Source organism: Rhinatrema bivittatum, unplaced genomic scaffold, assembly GCF_901001135.1.
Source record: "Rhinatrema bivittatum unplaced genomic scaffold, aRhiBiv1.1, whole genome shotgun sequence".
NCBI lineage: Eukaryota > Metazoa > Chordata > Amphibia > Gymnophiona > Rhinatrematidae > Rhinatrema > Rhinatrema bivittatum.
This window is the reverse complement of record NW_021821031.1, coordinates 25,682-47,448: the sequence shown is the minus strand read 5'-3', so window position 1 is coordinate 47,448 and position 21,767 is coordinate 25,682. Positions and strand designations below refer to the sequence as shown.

At 45.3% G+C, this 21,767-nt stretch overlaps 1 protein-coding gene across 1 annotated transcript in view; it reads left to right on the top strand.

Moving 5' to 3' along the window:
* The window catches only part of LOC115082383 (neprilysin-like), an 86,826-nt gene that overhangs the window by 39,779 nt on the left and 25,280 nt on the right, over nucleotides 1-21,767 (top strand). Inside the window, 3 exon segments of the mRNA XM_029586609.1 lie at nucleotides 6,213-6,349; nucleotides 6,462-6,555; nucleotides 9,553-9,681. Of these exon segments, the coding sequence (XP_029442469.1) occupies nucleotides 6,213-6,349; nucleotides 6,462-6,555; nucleotides 9,553-9,681 (360 nt within the window).

Here is a 21,767-nt window from a genome sequence, read left to right as displayed (position 1 = left end):
ACATAATTTTGAAAATACAAACAGACATGCAGAAACGCGAAACCCTGCCCTCTGAAATGCCTCTTGTCACTGTGGGTAAAAGTAAGCACACAGAGCCCCAGGTGCATATTTTTACCTGCATGTAGGGCAGGCAATACGGTAAACGCCCATTTCTCTGGGGAAAGCACTGTTTTACCTGAGGAAATCCCACCCACTCTATGTATTTCTCAAAAAGACTTCTGCAGGAGAGGCTCTGCTTGTTATAAAGAACCCGGCGTGATCACATTTAAGAAAAATAATGAACTGAAAACTTATGGACAGTATGACCTACTGGTACTCCAGCGTGTGCCAAGTAGGACCTAGGCCCAGTCTGAAAGTCTTAGGACATGAATAACTTTTCACAAACCTCCATACCATGTTGACATCGGCCAGACTCTGTTTCTTGCACCAGGCACTGTTGAAAAAGATTTTATCAGTGGAAAAACAAAAGAGAATGGCACTTCCTTTTCTAAAGTGATTCCTTTACTTGATTAACAGAGTTCACAACAGATAACAAATGCACAAGAGATACAAAGTAATTCTATCACAAAATAGATTTTGTTCCCATTGGTACAGAAGACACAGAACTTTTCTGAAAAAAAACAAAAAACGTTACATCATTTTGTGTAGTAATGCTGAGGCCCCTTCATATGTAGTGTGTGTGTGTGTGCGCGCGCGCACCCAGTAACAGCAGCCAGCAAGACAAAACCTGGCTAGGACTGTGTGGATCTGAACTCAGTGGTTAGATTCAACCTGGATCAAGTCTGCAAAAATCAGCAGATTTTCCAGAGGTGTGCAGGTAAAAATCAATTGGATTCTATGTTGGGAAAAGCCTCTAAAAGGACATTTTATGATCTGTGGCAGGTCCTGAGTACCCCTCCTTACAAAAACAAAAAGAAATATTTGCAAGCCCACAGAATTTCCATAAATAGTTGTGTGAACCTATTTTAGGGAAGTACGCACATCTCTTAATACTGACAATGGTGATAATAATAAAAATAATTTGAATTTTTAACCCATCTTTCCAAAAGATGATCCAGATGGCATACAGCCAGATAAGTTTGACTTAATAACAATCAGTCTAATTTATCACAGCTTGTCTGAGTCTCTCATTCTGTTGGAGGCTGCGGTTTAACCTTTTTGTTCAAAGTGAGTAGTCCTGTTGAAAGAATGCACACGCCACTTAGTAATATGTTCCAAAAAAACCCCAGCTATTTATCTGAGAAAACAAAACATCTATGTAAACCAAAAAAGCCTAGTGTCTCATTAGTAGCTGCAGCACTGATGCCGGGCAGATCAGAAGGTGAAATTGAGAGCAGCAAACAGGCAGGGATCTAGAGAGAGAGAGAGAGAGAGAGAGAGAGAGAAGCAAGGTTTGTCTTATGACATCAGCTCAACCCCCTTGTCTAGTCCCAAGCAGTAAGTGCTGAACAGAGAAAGAGAGAAAATATTGTAACATTACCTTATTTCACATAACTGTGCATTAGTTCAAATCACACTAATATACAAGAACCTTCCCTCCCTTTTGCACGTTTAGGAGTTGATGTTCCCAATTAGGGATGTGAATCGTTTTTTGATGATTTAAAACAATCGTCAGATATATTTTAAATCGTCAAAAATCGTTGAGTCACGATACAATAGAAATTCCCCCGATTTATCGTGAAAAATCGTAAATCGGGGGAGGGGGGAGGGCGGGGAAAACCGGCACACCAAAAAAACCCCTAAACCCACCCCGATCCTATAAAACAAATCCCTTACCTTCCCCCACCCTCCCGAACCCCCCCCCCCAAAGCTTTTTACGAGTACCTGGTGGTCCAGTGGGGGTGCGGGGACCGATCTCCCGCTCTCGGTCCATCGGCGCCATTTTGGCTGCCACTCAAAAATGGCGCCGATGGCCCGATAAAAATAAAACCCACCCGACCCTTTAAAAACGACCCCTTAGCTTCCCCCACCCTCCCGATCCCCCCAAAACATTTTAAAATTACCTGGTGGTCTAGTGGTGGTCCCGAAAGCGATCTCCCGTTCTCAGGCCATCGGCTGCCACTCATAAAGATGACCCCGATGGCCCTTTGCCCTTACCATATGACAGGGTATCCGTGCCATTGGCCGGCTCCTGTCACATGGTAGGAGCACTGGCTGGCCAGTGCCATCTTTAAAGATGGCCGCTGCCATATTTAACGATGGCCGCCGCCATATTTAAAGAAGGCGCCGGCCATTCAGTGCTCCTACCATGTGACAGGAGCCGGCCAATGGCACGGATACCCTGTCACATGGTAAGGGCAAAGGGCCCTCGGCGCCATTTTTGAGTGGCAGCCAAAATGGCGCCGATGGACCGAGAGCAGGAGATCGATCCCCGCGCCCCCACTGGACCACCAGGTACTCGTAAAAAGCTTTGGGGGGGTTCGGGAGTGTGGGGGAAGGTAAGGGGTTAATTTTAAAGGGTCGGGCCTCCCTAAAAAAAAAGTAACGATGTGAATCGGAACCAATTCCGATTCACATCACCCACATCACCCACGATCAGATTTTTCCCCCACTCTAGCCGAACCCGATCGTTAAGACGATCGGGCACACGATTCACATCTCTATTTCCAATACATCCTGTTCTGATGGCAAAAACTTATTCATCAGGTCCATTGTTTCTATGGAGTGCATGTGGCAATTTGTGTGTAAATCAAAAAGGGAAAATAATAATAATTCACTGTGAAGAATCAAAAAGATTTTTTTTTCCTTTTTGATTATATTTCATTATGGACACTTCTTGCTATTTTGTGTATAAATGTCATCTTTATTGACTTACTTGAACTAGTTATTAAGGTACAGAGCATGCTTTCTTGACACATTAGCAAACAAAGAGATCAATATTCAAGTTTTGAATATTATCAGCACTTATCTGGATAAATATTATCCGGATAAGTCATTAGCTGGACAAAATGTATCTCAATAAATGGGAGGCACTTCGGGGATGTTCCAGGATGTAGCTGAGTTAGCCAAATAACCTAACCGGCTAACTCCAATCTGTCCTGCAGTACATCTAGGTGTAAATTTTTAATACGTTTTATGAAAATAATATGTTTGTGTTATAGGCTTTTCCATTCGTCTGTAGTGGTGTCACATGCAGGTGCTAGTGCTACTGAAGGACAGGTTGATAATATAAGGGGTGGTGCTGCTGCCAGGCAGCCTCTACCAATGATGATCCAGAGTGGAGACTATCACTGAGGTGCCCTGGCAGAGTGCATCCCCCCCTTGACTGAAGACCAAAGTCTGCCACATGTGGCCCTATCAATGCTGCCAGACCCCTTTCCCTCTCATTTCTCCTCTGGCTCCTAACTCTGCTGCCTGGTGCCCATCAGTTGAACAGTGCATGGGGAAAAGCAGAAGAGAGAGCATGGGGAAGTGGCATGGGGTGGGTGTAGAGAGCGGGGGAGAAAAAAGTATGATGAGCAAAGAAAGAGCATGGGAGAAGGGAGTCTGGGGGAGTGGAATGGAGACTGTGTGAGAGAATGTGGAAATGGTGTGACAGAGAATGTAGGGGGAGATGGCATAGGGGATGGGGTGGAGGAGGAGTATGATGGTGTGAGAGGAACAGCTTGAAAAATGTAGGCATACAACCAATATTTCTGTTTTGTGGCTCCTGGGAAATTACTCGTAAAACATGTTCTTTTAAAATGCTAGACTTGTTTTTGTGGTCCAATTAAAACTATTGTAACTGCCACTATATCATATTTTTCCAATGATGCAACACATTTTCTAATTATCTTTAAAAAAAATTCTAGTCTCAATAAAAAATGGATTCGCAATAAAAATGGAGCCATAAGAATAAAAAAGACTAGCATTCAATTTTCAAAAGATTTGAAGTTAGCTGGATAAATTTAACCAGTTTAAAAATTCCTCCCTCTGATCCACTTAGGGCCTCATTTACTAAGCATTTTATCTATAAATAAAGCCCTAATAAATCAGGCCCTAAATCTGTGCACCTTAAATTGCAAGATGCACAAATTCATCTGGTGAAAAAAGGGACAAGGCCAGAGGAGTTCTCGGGGCAGGCTTTTGCATTTTCGGCATTAACTGGATACATTTGGCCACACAGCTTCAATCATACAAATGACCGACCTAAATCTACTAGGGGTGTGCATTCGTTTTGAACGCATATGTAAAACGCAACTTATTTTTTTTTTAACTTAAAAAAGTGATGAGGCGCAACGATCGCGATTTCCAACTTATTCAACATAGCCATAGCCATAGCTGGACCCAACCGGAACTTTTGGCCAGCTTGGGGGGGTCAGGAGGCCCCCCCAAGCTGGCCAAAAGTTCCGGTTGGGTCCAGCGGGGGTCCCGGAGCGGAGGCGCGGTGAATCACGTGACGTCCGCGTGACGCCGACGTCACGTGCTCCTCGCAAAGGAATACAGGAATGGCTTCCTGACTCCCCGCTGGACCACCAGGGAGTTTTGGTAAGTCTTGGGGTAGGATTAAGGAGGGTGGGGGGTTTAAATTTTTATTTAGGGAACCGGTGAACGTATGGACATAGCCTCAACTTATGGAATTCTCCATATGTCCATATTGACCGAAATTGACCCTCACTTTCAACTTATGGACTTATCAACATAAACTTTTTGTCTGCACATCCTTAAAATCTACCTAAACAAATTTTTGCCGGTTAAACATAGGCAGGTTTTCATCCACAAATCCAATGGTTAGATGCAGCTGAAAATCCGGTAAAAGAGAACCAGGTAAATTGGTCATGTTATCTTACCCAGTATGTGAGTTTTTGAAAATGGATCCCTTAGTAGGGATGTGAATCGTTTTAGGACGATTAAAATTATCGTCCGATAATTTTAATATCGTCTTAAACCGTTATGGAACACAATACAATACAGATTCTAACGATTTATCGTTATAAATCGTTAGAATCGTGAGCCGGCACACTAAAACCCCCTAAAACCCACCCCCGACCCTTTAAATTAAATCCCCCACCCTCCCGAACCCCCCCCCCAATAACTTAAATAACCTGCGGGTCCAGCGGCGGTCCGGAACGGCAGCGGTCCGGAACGGGCTCCTGCTCCTGAATCTTGTCGTCTTCAGCCGGCGCCATTTTCCAAAATGGCGCCGAAAAATGGCGGCGGCCATAGACGAAAAAGATTGGACGGCAGGAGGTCCTTCCGGACCCCCGCTGGACTTTTGGCAAGTCTCGTGGGGTCAGGAGGCCCCCCACAAGCTGGCCAAAAGTTCCTGGAGGTCCAGCGGGGGTCAGGGAGCGATTTCCCGCCGCGAATCGTTTTCGTACGGAAAATGGCGCCGGCAGGAGATCGACTGCAGGAGGTCGTTCAGCGAGGGTTCCGGCGCCTCGCTGAACGACCTCCTGCAGTCGATCTCCTGCCGGCGCCATTTTCCGAGGGTTCCGGCGCCTCGCTGAACGACCTCCTGCAGTCGATCTCCTGCCGGCGCCATTTTCCGTACGGAAAATGGCACCGGCTATACGTGTATGGCCGGCGCCATTTTCCGTACGAAAACGATTCGCGGCGGGAAATCGCTCCCTGACCCCCGCTGGACCTCCAGGAACTTTTGGCCAGCTTGTGGGGGGCCTCCTGACCCCCACGAGACTTGCCAAAAGTCCAGCGGGGGTCCGGAAGGACCTCCTGCCGTCCAATCTTTTTCGTCTATGGCCGCCGCCATTTTTCGGCGCCATTTTGGAAAATGGCGCCGGCTGAAGACGACAAGATTCAGGAGCAGGAGCCCGTTCCGGACCGCTGCCGTTCCGGACCGCCGCTGGACCCGCAGGTTATTTAAGTTATTTGGGGGGGGGGTTCGGGAGGGTGGGGGATTTAATTTAAAGGGTCGGGGGTGGGTTTTAGGGGGTTTTAATGTGCCGGGTTTTTCGATTTTTAACGATTTTTAACGATTTTTCACGATATTTTACCCCCCAAACGGCAACAATACGATTCCCTCCCCCTCCCAGCCGAAATCGATCGTTAAGACGATCGAGGACACGATTCACATCCCTATCCCTTAGCATTTATGATAGGAATTTAAACCAAGTTTAATCTGTAGCATATGATATGATATTAATGATCCCCAGTTGCAATTTGTGATATTTCCATTTTAACACCAGATCACTCATTTGAATTCTTAAAATAAGTATCTGTGGTTGGGCAACCAAATAATGCCATGAAGCTCTCACACAAGCATTTTCTTCTAGGACTTCAGTTGGTTAAATTTAACCAATGAAATAATGGCAGCCGTAGCAATTACGGTTCAGCAAGATGAAGACGTGATTGTTTATGCTCCAGAATACCTAACCAAGCTTAAAGCTGTTCTTACCAAGCGTAATGCTAGGTAGGTATACTGAGTAACTCAAATGTTATATGAAGGCTTTTCTTGTAATGTTAATCCGTTTGCAAAACGTTTGGCTACATCAACAGAGTGTCATTGTTGTTCCACTATACAGAGAAATACAAAACTACCTTGAATGGCGATACATAATGGATCTTGTAAGTAGCCTGAGCCGCCCATACAAGGACACAAGAAATGATTTTCGAAAGGTGTGGTAATCTATAATTTTAACTTCTTGTTCACGATAATGTGTCAGTTGAAAGATTCTATAATCATTTTCAGTTATATGACTATCAGAAATTGGATTTATAGCCACATTTCTGAAATTCTAATTTAATTGGGAAGCTTATACTTGAAATTTTGAGGCTCGGTGTAATAACAATAAATAAACACTTTTATGGGAGAAATGCAATACCATAACTACCACATGTTCCTGCATGTCAAGATTTGTAACTCTACCCTGACAGGGCATATAACATGTGAGAGGTGCCTGGTGACCGTTTAGGAGCTGAGCATTAATCTCTTGGTAGGATTCAAAAAGAAATGAATGGTCAAGCAGAGATGGTGTAGTGGGCCAGGCCCAGAGGCAAGGGTACCTCTTGGGCAATCAGGAAAAAAGAAAAGGAAATTTTCACAGCACAATTATTTTTTCCCATGTTGCCCTCTTCTAACTGTTTCCCCTGTCATTCCACCTTGATAACCATCATTTTACTAAGTCTGTACCTTGGGCTCACACCAGACATTGTCAAACTAACAAACATTTATTTCTGGGGTTGGCCAGCAGTCAGAGTTAACAAAACTATTACACGGTACTGATAAAACCAGGGCTCTCAGGTGTCCACAGTAGAGATGTGCATTCTTTTGAAATGAATGTTAAAAATGAGACGAATGAGGCCAATTCAGTTCATTACGATTGGAACAAACTGAAAAATGACCTCTCATGAATATTAACCATAAATTTGTGGATATTTTCGTATTCGTGTAAGGGAGGGAAGAAGTAATTAAAAAACAAAACCTCCTGGAGGCCCTCTAAACCCCTTTCCCCTCCCAACAGAAGCCTCAGGAACCTGGTAGGGCCTCTCCAGGCCTGTCTGACCCTTCTCCAAATCTTCTCCTACCCCAAATCAAATAAGCCTGATACTTCACTTTCAATGCATATACAGCATAGTTCTCTGATTCAACGGCAGGGGAGAAGAAAAGAGGGTTCGCACTCACAAAGCGGGGAGTAGCTGGCTTGTTACGGCGGTTACTACCCCAAACCAAATGGGCCTGATACTTCACTTTCGATGCACATCCAGCGTGGCTCTCTGCTTCAACGGCATGGGAGAAGACTTATACGTCACGCATATCCAGCATAGCTCCCTGCTTCAACGGCAGGGGAGAAGAAAAACAACCAATAAGGGCTAATAACATAGTCTGGGTAAAACAAATAAGCATGGGTGCAGCTTGCTTATTGCGGCGGCTACTACCCCAAACTAATCAAGCTAGATATTTCACTTGGATGCAGCTCCATCACTGCTCTCTGCATTGGGGGTGGGGATGGAAGGGAAATAGAACCAGGAGCTAAGAGAAACAGATAAGTATGAGAGAAGATATGTGTGGAGCTTGCTGGGCAGACTGGATGGGCCATTTGGTCTTCTTCTGCCGTCATTTCTATGTTTCTATGTTTCTCCTACTGCAAAATAACTTGGGGCTTGGGCCTACCTAACTGGACCTAGCCATGATTCTCTGACTTCCCTCCCTCCCAGATGTCAACAGGGCTGCGGCCTGGGGACCCTCCCAGCCCCCGCCTACCCCTTCCCTGGGGATCTGGTGATTGTAAAGGCAAGGAAGGATGGCCACGCGCTCCTGCCTTGTCTTGGTTTCTTTAAAAAGAGCACCAGCCTTGTCTGTCTCGGCTGTGGCCAGCACCATGTTGTATAGCCCTACAAACATACTCAATAACTGCCTCAGATTTAGATACATAAGTTCTCACTCATTAGACATAATTTAATGTTCCTCATTGCCCAAGGAATACGATATATTCATCCCATATTGCTTCAAACTTCTCTTCCAGGCATTTCCCCTGTAACCCAAGCTCTCACTCCTCTGAAACTTCTCTACATTAAAGTCTTCCACCACCTGAGGGGTCCATAAGTCATTCCTCCACCTTCAGGACCCAGGTCGGGTCCCCTGACTGGAATGAAACACCTCTCCAGCCTCAGACCTTTCCCCTTGAGGGGGAAGACCCCTGAAGAGCACTCTTCAGGATAGATACCCTGGGTGCCCCACTTTCCATGTGGGTTGGTCCCAACTCCTCTCACCAAACTTTGAACACAGGCTTTTATACTCTGAAAACTATCTCTGCAGACTTTCCCCCCCAAACTCCTTAAAGTGCACAGATGCAGTAGAAATCCAATAAACACTGCCTCCATAATTTTCTCATTAGTTAACATCCACCATATTCTTCTTGCCCTGCGCTCTGCCATCTAATGGCTGTTAAAGGCAATTATTTTATCCAAATTGGTGCATAATGGTTTACTGTCTGAACCACCTTCAGGAACTATTCACTTGCATCTGAGGAAAATATCAGGGTCTCCCCCACCCAGACTCCTTCCAATGCTATATTAAAATCACTTAGGGCCCCTATTGGGGGAGGGGGCATCATAGATGTTATAGCAATATATCTACATTTAATTGCAAAATTGTATTAACAAATAAACTCAATATACATAAAGTGTACTGATATACTCTTTTTTTCTGTTTTTTCCTTTTGTTGTACAACCTTCATGGGTTGTATATATATATATATATATATATATCTAGCATATTTTTTTTAATCTTTTCATGTGTTGCTTCTGAAGTAATATCTGGTATTGCATTTTAATAGCCTTTAATGAATCCACCAAAAAGGATAATCGACCAAATCAACCAACAATACCATGGATCAATCACATCAAGAATCATAGCAAAAATCATTGATGTGATTGATCCATGCTATTGTTGGTTGGTATTTTTAACATTGGCAATACACAAAAACAAGTTTCTTTAATAATATTTTTTGTTAAAATGATTTATAACAGAGCAGATTATGGAATTTTTTTGTTTTATCATATTTCCAGGCATTATATCCAGTCATAGTAGTGCCTCTCTTGTGCTTTCTCTCTCATTCTTGCTATTATGTAACAATTTCCATACATTATAAATGAATGTTTTGTTTTCCACAGGCACTTTATGGCACAACATCTGAAACTGCTATTTGGCGTCGTTGTGCAAACTATGTCAATGAGAATTTGCAGAATGCTGTTGGACGATTATATGTACAGGAAGCATTTGCTGGCGAGAGTAAACACGTGGTAATGTTTTCAGTGCACTTAATGAATGGTGCATAAAGATTTAGTGTGCTCACAGTAAACAAATCAGAAATAGCAGGGTCATGCCATTCTCATTGCCGGAAACCCAAAAATACATTGGCTGAATAGCATGAGCATGTTACTTTCTGAGGGCATTGTAAATCGTGTGAGCACACTAAACTGAGAATGCTCAGTCTTCTTTTTCTTTTGACTCCTCCTTCTGGCTTCTAAGGGGTTTCCAACAAACTGTGGTACATGAGGGTTGCTTGTCAGTGCAGAGAGAACAGCTAGTACACTCCAGGTGAGGAGGTCAAAACAGAGGGGTGACTTCCACGATAGCAGAAAACTAACATAACTGCATGTTTAGAACTATTGCTTATGTGTCAGTTAGGACCTTTAATGAGTGTTACTAGAGAATGTGGTTGAGGATAAAAGTGGGAATGCAGGAGGGAGTAATCTGGCTGCTGTAACTATGAAGATCACCAGCATCTGGCCATTCCCCCTTCTCCGACCATCCTGCAGTGGCTCACAGATTTGAGCTCTTCACTCAAACTAATTGGTAAGTTGAAAAAAAGCTTGTAAGACTTAGACCTCTTCAGCCTCAAGCATCTGAATGCCTACAGTGAATGTCAATGACAGCAAAGACCTTTGCCCTCTGGGAACTTATTGCTTGATAATACATTTGCCTTGTGTAAAACAAGTTGAATTGTTTTTTTAATTGCTCAAGTGTGTGTCAATGTGTCTTCTCTGTGTGTTGTCATCTACTTGTCATGATCCTGTCTGCTATGCAGCCTCCCTGACAGCATAGGTTATTAGTGACCCTTGCCCACAGTTGCTCTCACCACCACCTTGCTGATCAAATGACATGGCAATTCCAGATCTATTTAGCCCAGACACTCTCCTTAGCTCTTTATCACATTATCTTGGCTCCTTGACCTGGACATCCTTGCTTTCTTATCCTGCCTTGCCTTGTGGCCTATCTCAGCCTCCTGCTTTACCTAGTGGCCTTCCTGGTATGTCTGCCTTAACTTGTGGCCTTCCAGGCCTCCCTGCCTTGCTCTGTGGCTTTCCAGGTCTTCCTGCCTTGCTGAGTGGTCTTCAGAGCTTTTAGGTTTGCCTAGCCCAGCCTTGCACTGTTTATTGTTGGCTTGTTCTAGTCCTGTCCTTGTCCAGTCCTTGTCCAGTCTTGTCCTATCCTATCCTGTCCAGTCCAGTCCTTGTCATGTGTTTGTCCAGTCCTTGTCTCCAGACCAAACGTTGTCCTCAGTTTAAGCCCTTGTTTGCATTGCCTTCAGTACCAGCCTATTCAGTTCTTGTCCTTGTCCTGTCCATCCCAGTGCCTGTCTCCAGCCCTGTCTATTATACAGTTCCTGCCTACCATCAGTACCAGCCATGACTCCAGCCCAGGCCCTGCCTTCATATCCAACCTGTGCCTCCAGCCCTGCCTGTTTCCAGCTCTTGCCTGCCTCCAGTGCTAGCCTTGTCTCCAGCCCAAGCCTTGCCTTTGGTTCCAGCTAAGTCCTGCCGACCATAAGAACCCAAGGGCTCAACCTGCGGGGGAAGTGGCTGGTCCAGGCTAAAGACCGTCTCCAGTCCTGTCCTGCAGTGCTGTGCCACTCCTGTAGGGGTAATTCCCGATTGCAACCTGCCTGACCATGGCACTCCTTCTTTCTCTCTCTCTCTCTCTCTCTCTCTCTGTCATTCTTGCTGTCTCCTCATAATTCCTTGCCCTGCCCTGTGAAAGCTTTATTTGTACATTTGGGGTACAGTGGAAGGACTTTGAGTCCCACGTTTAGTTATTTGCCCCACTGCCCCCTGCATAGAAGGTCCCCTGATTTTGTAACAAGCCAGGGTGAGGGGCTGAGCCCCCCCCCCCCCCCATACACACAAAAAGGCTGTCATGGATATATGTTTACATTCTAGTAGAGGAAAAAGACGTGCAGCTAATTCTTCTGCTATTTCTCACTTTTATGCAACCATACTTATCCTGAATATTGAAGAGGACAATGGATCAGTGCTACTGCTCACAAGTTTCCAGCTTGTGCTAATTCAACCCCTTTTCATGTCTGTTACCTTGTGTCCAACGTATTCACACAGATTTGTCTGTGCTACATGCTAGTAAACAACACCTGGTAAATTACTCAGTGAAGTAACTGTCTTACCGCATGAGAAAAAAAAAGTGCTTGGGGATGAACATCTCCAGATATTTAGGCATTTATGCAGCTCTGGAATTTTGCAGAACTAAAACCATGTTGCCTACACATTTGGAATTCTTTATAAACAATTGTAGTAAAGAAACCAGAAAAAATGTTATACATTAAGGACGTATGATTATTACTACTTGTATTTCTTGGAAAAGATCATACGCTAGCCTAGATCATAAATCAGAGCCTGGATGGATTTTTCTCTAGTCGTGTAAGATCAGTGAACTCATCATTGTCACGCTTAATCACTAAAACTTAGGATGATATTTGCCTGAACATCTGCGCAAGAACTGTTATAACCATTAAAATCCCCCAACTATGCACGAGTTACATACTCTGGGAAGCAGCTTGTTCGTAGCACTTTCTGAAGCCTTTTTTTTTTTTTTTTTATTGAGAACAAGGGTCAGATCAGATGCCAAGTCATATCTACCCAGCAACTTGGTTGTGTGCCATTCAAACAAGTTTTAACTTTTTAAGGTAGTGCTAAAAAGAAATATCTTTGTATTTCAAGCTGGTAATTACTCTCCCTTTAAAAACAGCACACTCAAATCAAGTGTTTGCACATGTTAGAAAATGGCATTTTTCAGTTGTCTGCGTAAAGCACCAAATGCGCGTACAAGTAAGGAGCCACCCAGTTTATAAAATACAGAATATTTCTGCCCCGGAAGTGTGTATGTATATTTCAGTGTGGGTGTACATTTGTAATGCAGGAAAGTGCATATTTTTCTACCCGTTTCATAAAATTATATGCATATGTTTTACACCGATAATAATTATAGCATGCATGTAATAATGCAGAGTTACTCCTCTTTGAAACTTCCGCTCTGGAAAATTCTTGTGTGCCTTCTTGCAATCACCAGTTCACCGGCACCTCCACAGATTCACTAAGACCCTATGGCTCTTCACTCTGACCCCACCCCCCTACCCCCATCACTTAAATCCAGACCTCCCATTCAAAAACTGCAGACAAAATACAAGTGCAGTTTCACTTTTGAGACTTAGGGCATGATATTCAAAAGTATTTACACACTTAAATCTGTGTTGTTATAAATGAAAGTGCACTTTCCGCAGGTAAGTTGAGTTTTGAAAATTGCTACACTACATGCCATTGAATTGTTAATAGGTTTTGCCCGCATGTAAGTGTTCTTAACATGGGTAAATGGCTTTTGAAAATTGCTATGACAGTATGTTACAATTACATGCGTAACTGCTTTCAAAATTCACCTGAAAATTAACAGGTGTAAAAGCATACAGACAATTAGGTAATGTATGCACATATACCACTAACAAATAGCATGTACATGAACTATCAAAGCCCACCCTGTAATACCCCTAAATCATCCCTTTTTTCCCTGTCAATATTTACACATGACACCGCAAGTTCATGCATATTCCTGATGTTTCCAAAATAGCATGTACGTTCTATATGGGATTGATGGGCCCTTGGTCTGACCCAGTATGGCATATCTTATGTGTGTACATACTACTTAAAAATGTAGATGCCAGTGTTACACATGGAAATCTTTTGAAAATTAACCCCATAGATAGCAGGAAAGTCAGATTCAGATGGATGGCTTGTTTTCAGCTGTGTCCTGGAAGCATAAGTGTCTATTCACTAATGAGTAAAAATCTTTTTTACTCCTAAAATAGAGTTTAAATCCAAAAATGGTATCACCCTATGCACTAAGGCAGGGGTCGGGAACCCATGGCTCGCGAGCCAGATATGGCTCTTTTGAGGGCTGCATCTGGCTCGCAGACAAGTGTCGCCATACTTCGCGGTTCCCCGCCGCCCGGGCGGAACGCGGCAGGACAGCTGGAGTCAGCGGCACCGGCGTGCTCTCTTCTCCTCCCCCCCCCCCCCGAAAGAGGAAGTGGAGAGCATCGGGTGCCTGCGCGGGAAGAAGAGACCACACTAGCGTGGTCTCTTCTTCCGCGCAGGCACCCGATGCTCACCACTTCCTCTTCCGGGCCGCGGGGGGGAGGAGAAGAGAGCACACCGACTGGAGTCATCCGGGTGCCTGCGCGGGTCTTCCCGCGCAGGCACCCGATGCTCTCCACTTCCTCTTCCGGGCCGCGGGAAGAAGAGAGCACGCCGGTGCGTGCCTGCGCGGGAAGACCCGCGCAGGCACGCTAGTGTCCAATGGGAAGAAGACTGCAGGAGGAAAATGAAAATCTAGTGTCCAATGGGAAGAAGACTGCAGGAGGAAAATGAAAATCTTCAACCGCGGCCGATGGGACTCCGCCTTCGCCTCCGCGAGGGCTGAAAATGAAGGAGGTTAGCGTTGGGAGGTGGCTGCTGCTGCCGCGAGTTCCCGGGGTGGGGGTGGGGGAGGGGGAGAGAGAGAGTGAATGAGCGAGCAAGCATGTGTGTTTGAGATCCTGTGTGTGTGAGTGAGAGATTGCATGTATGTGAATGATTGAGAGCCTGTATATGTGAAAGAGAGTATGTCTGTGATTGAGAGCCTGCCTGTGAGAGAGAGAGCATGAATGTAAGTTTACCATTGGGAACCTGTATGTGTAAGTTTGTAATTGAAAACCTGTTTGTTTGAAAGAGTATGTGTGTATGATTGAGATCCTTTGTGTGTGAGAGAGATCATGTGTATGTATGATTAAGAGCCTGTGTGTATAAGTAAGAGAGAGATCATGTGTGTCTGTGTCTGATTGACAGCTGGTTTAGGTGATGGAGCATGTGAGTATGTGATTGAGAGCCTGTGTTTAAATGAGAGAGAGAGACCATGTGTGTCTGTGTGATTGAGAGCTGATTTAGGTGAGGGAGCATGTGAGTATGTGATTGAGAGCCTGTGTTTAAATGAGAGAGAGAGACCATGTGTGTCTGTGTGTGATTGAGAGCTGATTTAGGTGAGGGAGCATGTGAGTATGTGATTGAGAGCCTGTGTGTAAATGAGAGAAAGAGAGGACATGTTTGTAAGCATGTGAATGAGAGTCTGTGTGTGAGAGAAAAAGACAGCATGTATTTATGTGATTGAAAGCCTGTGTGTGTGTAAGCGTGAAAAGATAGACAGCATGTGTGTAAATGTGTAATTAAGAGCCTATATAAGTGAGAGAGAAAAAACATTTGTATATGTGAGTGACTGAGAGCATGTGTGTATAGGTGTGTCATTGAGAGCCAGTGTGAGAGAGAGCGCTGGTATGTGACTGAGAGAGGAGAAAGTTCCAAGCAAACCACCCCACCTCCTGCTAATTCAGAACAATCTCAGGACACCTGGATATCAAATGTTCCCAGGTATGCAGAGCAAAAAAATTTTTGTATCCTTATTATTTTTCATTACTGGATCTTTGTGTCTGCTATTTTGAAATATTTTGTTGGTATCTGGAAATGTTTTATATGAGTTTTTAATTATTGGATATTCCACTCATCAGCTGTTTCGAAATATGTTCTTTTTGTTAGTACAGTTTTACTGCTGATGATTTTATATTTCTTGATTTGTTTTATAAGGATGTGTGATGTTTCTTTTTTCCTTTGTTACACTGCATACAGAGACTCTGGCTTGTTGCAGTTTCCAATTCAGTTTTTGTCTGCATGCTTCTTGTTATGCGTTTTGGTCTCTTTATTCTATGTTAGGTGAGGGACAGCACGTGATTCAGGTGAGGTTTTCTGCTGGCGTGTAGTTTCTGTGTAGGACTCTATAGCAGCCTGACTTGGTCCGTTTTCCTAATAGGAGATGTATTGGTGTCTTTAGGCCTGGTGTAATATTTTCAGAGACTTATTGTACTTTAAAAGTGTGATCTTACATAAAATGCACACATTTACTTGTATTTAGTTTTAAACATATTGTATGGCTCTCATGGAATTACATTTTAAAATATGTGGCGTTTATGGCTCTCTCAGCCAAAAAGGTTCCTGACCCCTGCACTAAGGACATCACACTCTTTATTCATGCCTAAGCTCTTAAGCATGAAGGGTTTTGATTAAAATTAGATGCACATATATTGGACACATGGTTGCATTAACACATGTTCAACCCCTTTGTTGTGATGTGTATTTTCCTGCAATTACCAGTAAGCATCCATGTGGCATTCACTAAAACATGATGTGTTTGGCACAACAAATTATCATGGATTTTGGGCACCACCTTAAACATTTAGAAAAGTGCCTAGAGGGTTTTTTTTTTTCTAAAAAAAAGTAAAGACTATGCAGTCTAACAGTCTAGATGTAGTTTATTGCAGGTCTTTATTTTATTCAAAAATAATTTTCTAAAGTTAACATGTTTTCTCTTTTTTTTGTGTATCCTCGCATATTACAATCATTTTAGGTTATAAAAACTATATATTAAAACTTCAAGAAAAAGAATATATTTTTATTGTTAATAGAGTAAAAATACTTAAGCATAATTATTTTTTCACCATTCTCAAGAAAAAAAAGAAAGTCATAAATATATGTACCAATACATGTAGAACTTCAGAAGATAATCACACTGTGGTTGTTGTGGGTAGTTTTGCTACCCATGGGGTTTGCCAGAATAATTGAAGCAAAACTACATCATCAGTGTTGCGCTCGGGGGTGGACCCTTGTCCTGGGCAAGGATGGAATGGCTCCTGAAGGGGAACAGGAGGTAACTGGCCCCAGGGGTGGAGCACTGAATGAGACAGAGGCTGGGAAGAGCTTCACCACTGGAAGCCCGAGGTCCCCCTGGGAGGAGCCCTTAGGGACCCAGACTGCTTGGACTTAGGTAGGTCTTGCAGGGTCTCCTGGGAGAATGGAAGTCCAGCGTGCCCACAGACGCAGAAGGAGCACGGTCAGGTTCGAGCTGGAGCAGAGAGAACCAGAACAGAGTTTGTGATGACAAGGCGAGGAGCAGAGCCAGAATCTGGAGGTGAGGTCAGGCAGGCAAAGGGTCAATGTCCAAAGGTTAGTTTGAGGAGTGGTCACCGGAGCAAGGGTCAGATACTAGAGGTCAGATGTAGTCCAGGGCAAGCAGAGGTCTAGAGGCAGGCGGCAGACAGACGAGTAGGTCTGGAACAGGCTGAGTTCTTGAGGCAGGTGGCAGATGGACGGACGAGTCAGGAACAGGCTGTGGTCTTTGAGGCAGGCGGCAGACGAGTCAGGAACTAGCTGGGAGCGTAGACAGGCAGCAGACAGGCAGACAGGTTAGGAACAAGCCGAGGTCAGTACCAGTGAGACAGTCCAGGGGTACTACCTGGGAAGGCAGTTAAATGAACACTGGAACAGGCAGGAATCAGGAATGAGGATGCAGGAACGAATCAGGGACAGAACTGGAACAGAAGGATCCTGGAACAAGACTAGGAACAAACAGGAATAGATGCGGAGACATTCTAGCATACAAACCGACTCGATTGCCAAGGCAAGGAAGTGAAGTCAGGAAGTTCCTTATATTGTAGCTCAATCAGGGCGCCCCACAGAACCCAGACCCGCCCTCGGCCTACAAGGGTTGGGGCAGGCTGCGCGCGTATGGGCGTGGCTAGCATGGAGAGAGATGCTGAACCTCGGCATGAGGCCTGGCGCACAGTGGAAGGCCCGGCGACCGCCGCCACGGGACACCGGGGCCTAGCTGGGCTGGCCACTACCACAAGGGAGGTCACCCTGGGACCTGCCGAGGAACTATACAGGTGAGTGGTCCCATGTGTGGAACGGCCATGGGCAGGGCGTGTAACAGTAGCCCCCCCTTCTAGGCCTCCCCCTATGCAGCTGTGGTTTCTCAGGGTGCATTCTATGGAAGGTCTTCAGAAGGTTCTTATCCAGAATATTCTGAGATGGTTCCCACGAATTCTCCTTGGCCCCATAGCCCTCCCAGGCTAAGAGATATTCCCACTTGCCTCGGCGTCGCCGGATGTCGAGGACCTCTCTTATCTGGAGAGACATGTCTGGTTCTGCAGTGACACGTGGAGCAGGAGGGTCTTTTCGAGAGGGCTAGAAGAGAACCAATGGCTTCAATAGGGACACGTGGAATGTGTTGGGGATACCCAAGGAACAAGGTAGCTGGAGTTGATAAGAAACAGCTCCTACTCTTCGGATTATTGGAAATGATCCGATGTATTTGGGAGCCAGGCTGTGAGAGGGTAGCCTCTGGCCAGGTCATCTATGAAGATCCGAGGCATGCTTGGCGCGTTCTGCAGCTTGCACCAGTCGCTCCTTTACTCGGGTCCACACGTAGCGAATGGTTTGAGCCGCTGGAGACAGAGCCGTCAAAGGTACAGGAAGAGGCAGTCGGGGCTGCCGTCCGAAGACTACTGCAAACGGAGAGGTGTTGGTGGCTGCTACGACATGAGTGTTGTGCGACAGCTCGGCCCAGGGGAGGAGCTCCAACCAATTGTCTTGCAGATCATTAACATAGGAACATAAAAATGTCTTCAAGGTCCGATTGGTTCTCTTGGCCTGCCCATTCACCTGAGGATGGTAGACCGACGTATAATTCAAAGTAATGTTGAACTATCGGCATAAGGAACACCAATACTTGGCGGCAAACTGTGGTCCCCGATCGGACACAATCTCCTTGGGGAGTCTGTGAAGACAGAAGATATTCTTCAGAAAAAGTCTAGCAAGTTCCGGGGCTGAAGGAAGACCTGGTAGAAGGAAAAAGTATCCTATTTTCAAGAAGCGGTCGATCATGACCCATAACACCGTGTTGTTCTGGGAAACAGGCAGATCTGTAATAAAATCTGTAGAAATACTGGACCATGGTTCAGGAGGTGCTAGGAGAGGCTGAAGCAAGCCCCAAGGCTTCCCCGTAGGTGGTTTTTGCTGAGCACAAGTAGGACATGAGTCCATGTAGTTTCGGGAGTCTTCTACCATAGTAGGCCACCAATAATGCTTTCTCAGCTTCTCCAAGGTCTGAGCACGACCGGGGTGGCCTGCCATTTTGGAATCGTGAGCCCACCATAACACACGCTCACGTAGTCAGTGGGAGACAACGGTCTTCCCAACTGGAACTGTGGTAGTAGCCACCAGGGTATTACAAGCAGGGTCAATAATGAAACTGGGAACCTCTGAAATGTCCTCCGGCTCAAAGGATCTGGAGAGCGCATCAGCGCGTAGGTTTTTTGAACCTGGACGGAACAAAGGTTGAAGTTAAACCTCTCAAAGAACAAAGCCCACTGGGCCTGACGGGGGTTCAGAAGTTGAACTTCCTTGAGATGTTCGAGGTTCTTGTGATCTGTATAGATAGTAAACTTATGTTGCACCCCTTCCAACCAGGGGCGCCACTCCTGAAGCGCCAATTTGACCGCAAGGAGTTCGACCAACGGTTTGTAATGTTGCTCCATGGGAGAAAACTTATGAGAGTAAAACGAGCAGGGTACTAGCTTGCCTGTGGGAGAATGTTGACTCAGGACGGCTCCGGCACTGATCGCGGAAGCGTCAACTTCAACAATGAATGGATGTCTAGGATCGGGATGATAGAGACAGAGGCCGGAGCTGAAGGCCTCTTTGATTCTCTGGAAGGCAGCGATAGCTTTCGGCATCCAAACTCGGGTGTTGGCCCCCTTCCTAGTCATAGCAGTGAGTGGGGCAACTATCGAAGCTCCAGTAATAATTAGTGAATCGTAAGAAGTGTTGTAATGCCTGAAGGCCTATTTGGTGAGGCCAGTCGCGGATTCTCTGAAGCTTCTCTGGGTCCATCGCGAATCCCCGATCAGAAATGATGTATCCCAGGAAGAGTAAGCGGTTCCGCTCAAATAAACATTTTTCTAACTTTGTGTACAGGTGATTCTCCCTCAGACATTGGAGAACAATGCGGATGTGTTCACGGTGTGACTCTATATCCTTAGAAAAAATCAGGATGTCGTCGAGGTAGATGACTACAAAATTATACAGGAGATCTTGGAAGATTTCATTCATGAGGTGCTGAAAGACGGCTGGCACGTTGCATAGCCCAAAAGGCATTACCACATATTCATAGTGGCTGTCTCTGGTATTAAACGCTATCTTCCAGATATCATCGGGTTGAATGCGTACCAAATTGTACTCACCTCTCAAATCCAGTTTGGAGAAAATTTATGCCCCTTCCAGTCGGTCGAACAACTCGCTGATCAGGGTAACGGATAGCGATCCTTATGGGTTATCGTGTTGAGACCCCTGTAATCTATACAGGGACGGAGTCCACCATCCTTTCTCTTCACAAAGAAGAACCCCGCTCCTGCGGGGAATCAGAGGGACGAATGAACCCTTTTTCAAGATTCTCCTTAATATATTCCGACATGGCCTGGGTTTCAGGCTGAGACAACGGGTACGTTCTGCCTTTGGGCGGCATGGTACCAGGCAGGAGTTCAATAGGACAGTTGAACTTGTGTAATGGGGGTAAGGTATCCGCTTTCTGCTTAGAGAACACATCACTGAAGTCAGAGTACTGCGGAGGTAACCCTGGAAGTGTAACTGATTTCAAAACAAGTATCACGGGGGATACTGGATGCAAACAAGTCTTCGGGCATTTCGGACCCCACTGTACCAACTGCAAGGACTGCCAATCGAACTGAAGTTTGTGGACCTGGAGCCAGGGGAGCCCCAGGATCACCGGATGACTAGAGTGTTTTAGGATGTAGAAGGATGTAGAAGGATGTTTCCTTGTGATGCAGAGTACCTCAGTGAGATGGATTGCCACTGTCTGGTGAGTAATGAAACCTGGCAGATGTTCCCCCTGAATGGAGGCAATACGAATACTCACTTCAAGGGGTTGAGGAGGTATTTTCAGAAGTTTGACGATGTCAAACTTCTCGCTCGCTCCAGTATCGATGAGAGCAGTGGTGGCGAAGGTGTGGGGCTTAATGCCCAAAGTTACAGGAAGCAAGAGTTGAGGGCCAGAAACAGTCGTGCCCAAGCTCGGGACCCCCGCCAGGCTCAAGTGTTGCAGTTTCCCGGACGGATTGGGCAACACTGCAGACGATGTCCAGAAGTGCCACAGTAAAGGCAAAGCCCCTCCTTCCTCCGACGGAGATTTTCGGTCGGGGATAATCGCCCACGATTCACCTCCATGGGTTCCACGGTGGAAGAAGATGGTAACACCGGATTCTTCACTGGAGAGTGAGATGCACTTGTGGGGCATGCAACAGAAGGGCGTGGAGCCTTTAATTCTAGGCATCTTTGCCGGAGGCGATGATCGATCCTACCGGCAAGAGAGATCAGATCTTCTAGAGACATGGGAATCTCACGGACCGCGAGCTCATCCTTTAGCGCACTAGAGAGTCCATCTAGGAAGATGGCTTGCAGACAATCTTCTTGCCACCCAAATTCTGTGGCCAAAGTCCGAAACTCCACTGTATATTCGGAGAGGGTTCTTGACCCTTGATGGAGGTGGAGTAGACTATGACTGGCGACAGCCATTTATTTTATTTATTTAAGGGTTTTTTATACCGACTTTCTTGATACAAATCAAATCAACTTGGTTTACATCGAACTGAGCGGTTAACCGTAACCAATTAACAAGAAACAAAATTAGATGAAGCATAAAGTTACATTACAACAAGGGCGCAAAAACTGGGGAAAGGAAAATAAAGGGGGGAGAACAGAGATAGTATACTATATACAGGTAAGGGTGAGGGAGGGAGGCATTGTGACCTGGGTCTCCAAAGGTCTGCTTAAACAGAGTAATGAAGTCAGATAACTTGGACAGGATGGGGTCAGAACGTTCCCATAAGGGAGAGGCCCATGCCAGAGCCTTCCCTTCCAACCGAGACTAAATGAAGGTAACTTTGATAATCTCCTTCAAAAACAATGAGGGTTGCAGTGTGAACTGCATAAAACACTGATTAAGAAAGCCACAACAGGAGCGTGGATCCCCATTATACCTGGAGGGTGCAGGAAGTGCCAAAGTTGCTTTTGGAAGCAAAGAGGCTGAGAGGCCCACCGGATTGGCCATCACTGTATCTTTAATTGAGAGCGCAGTTCTTATACCGAAGAAGCAAGCATCTCTA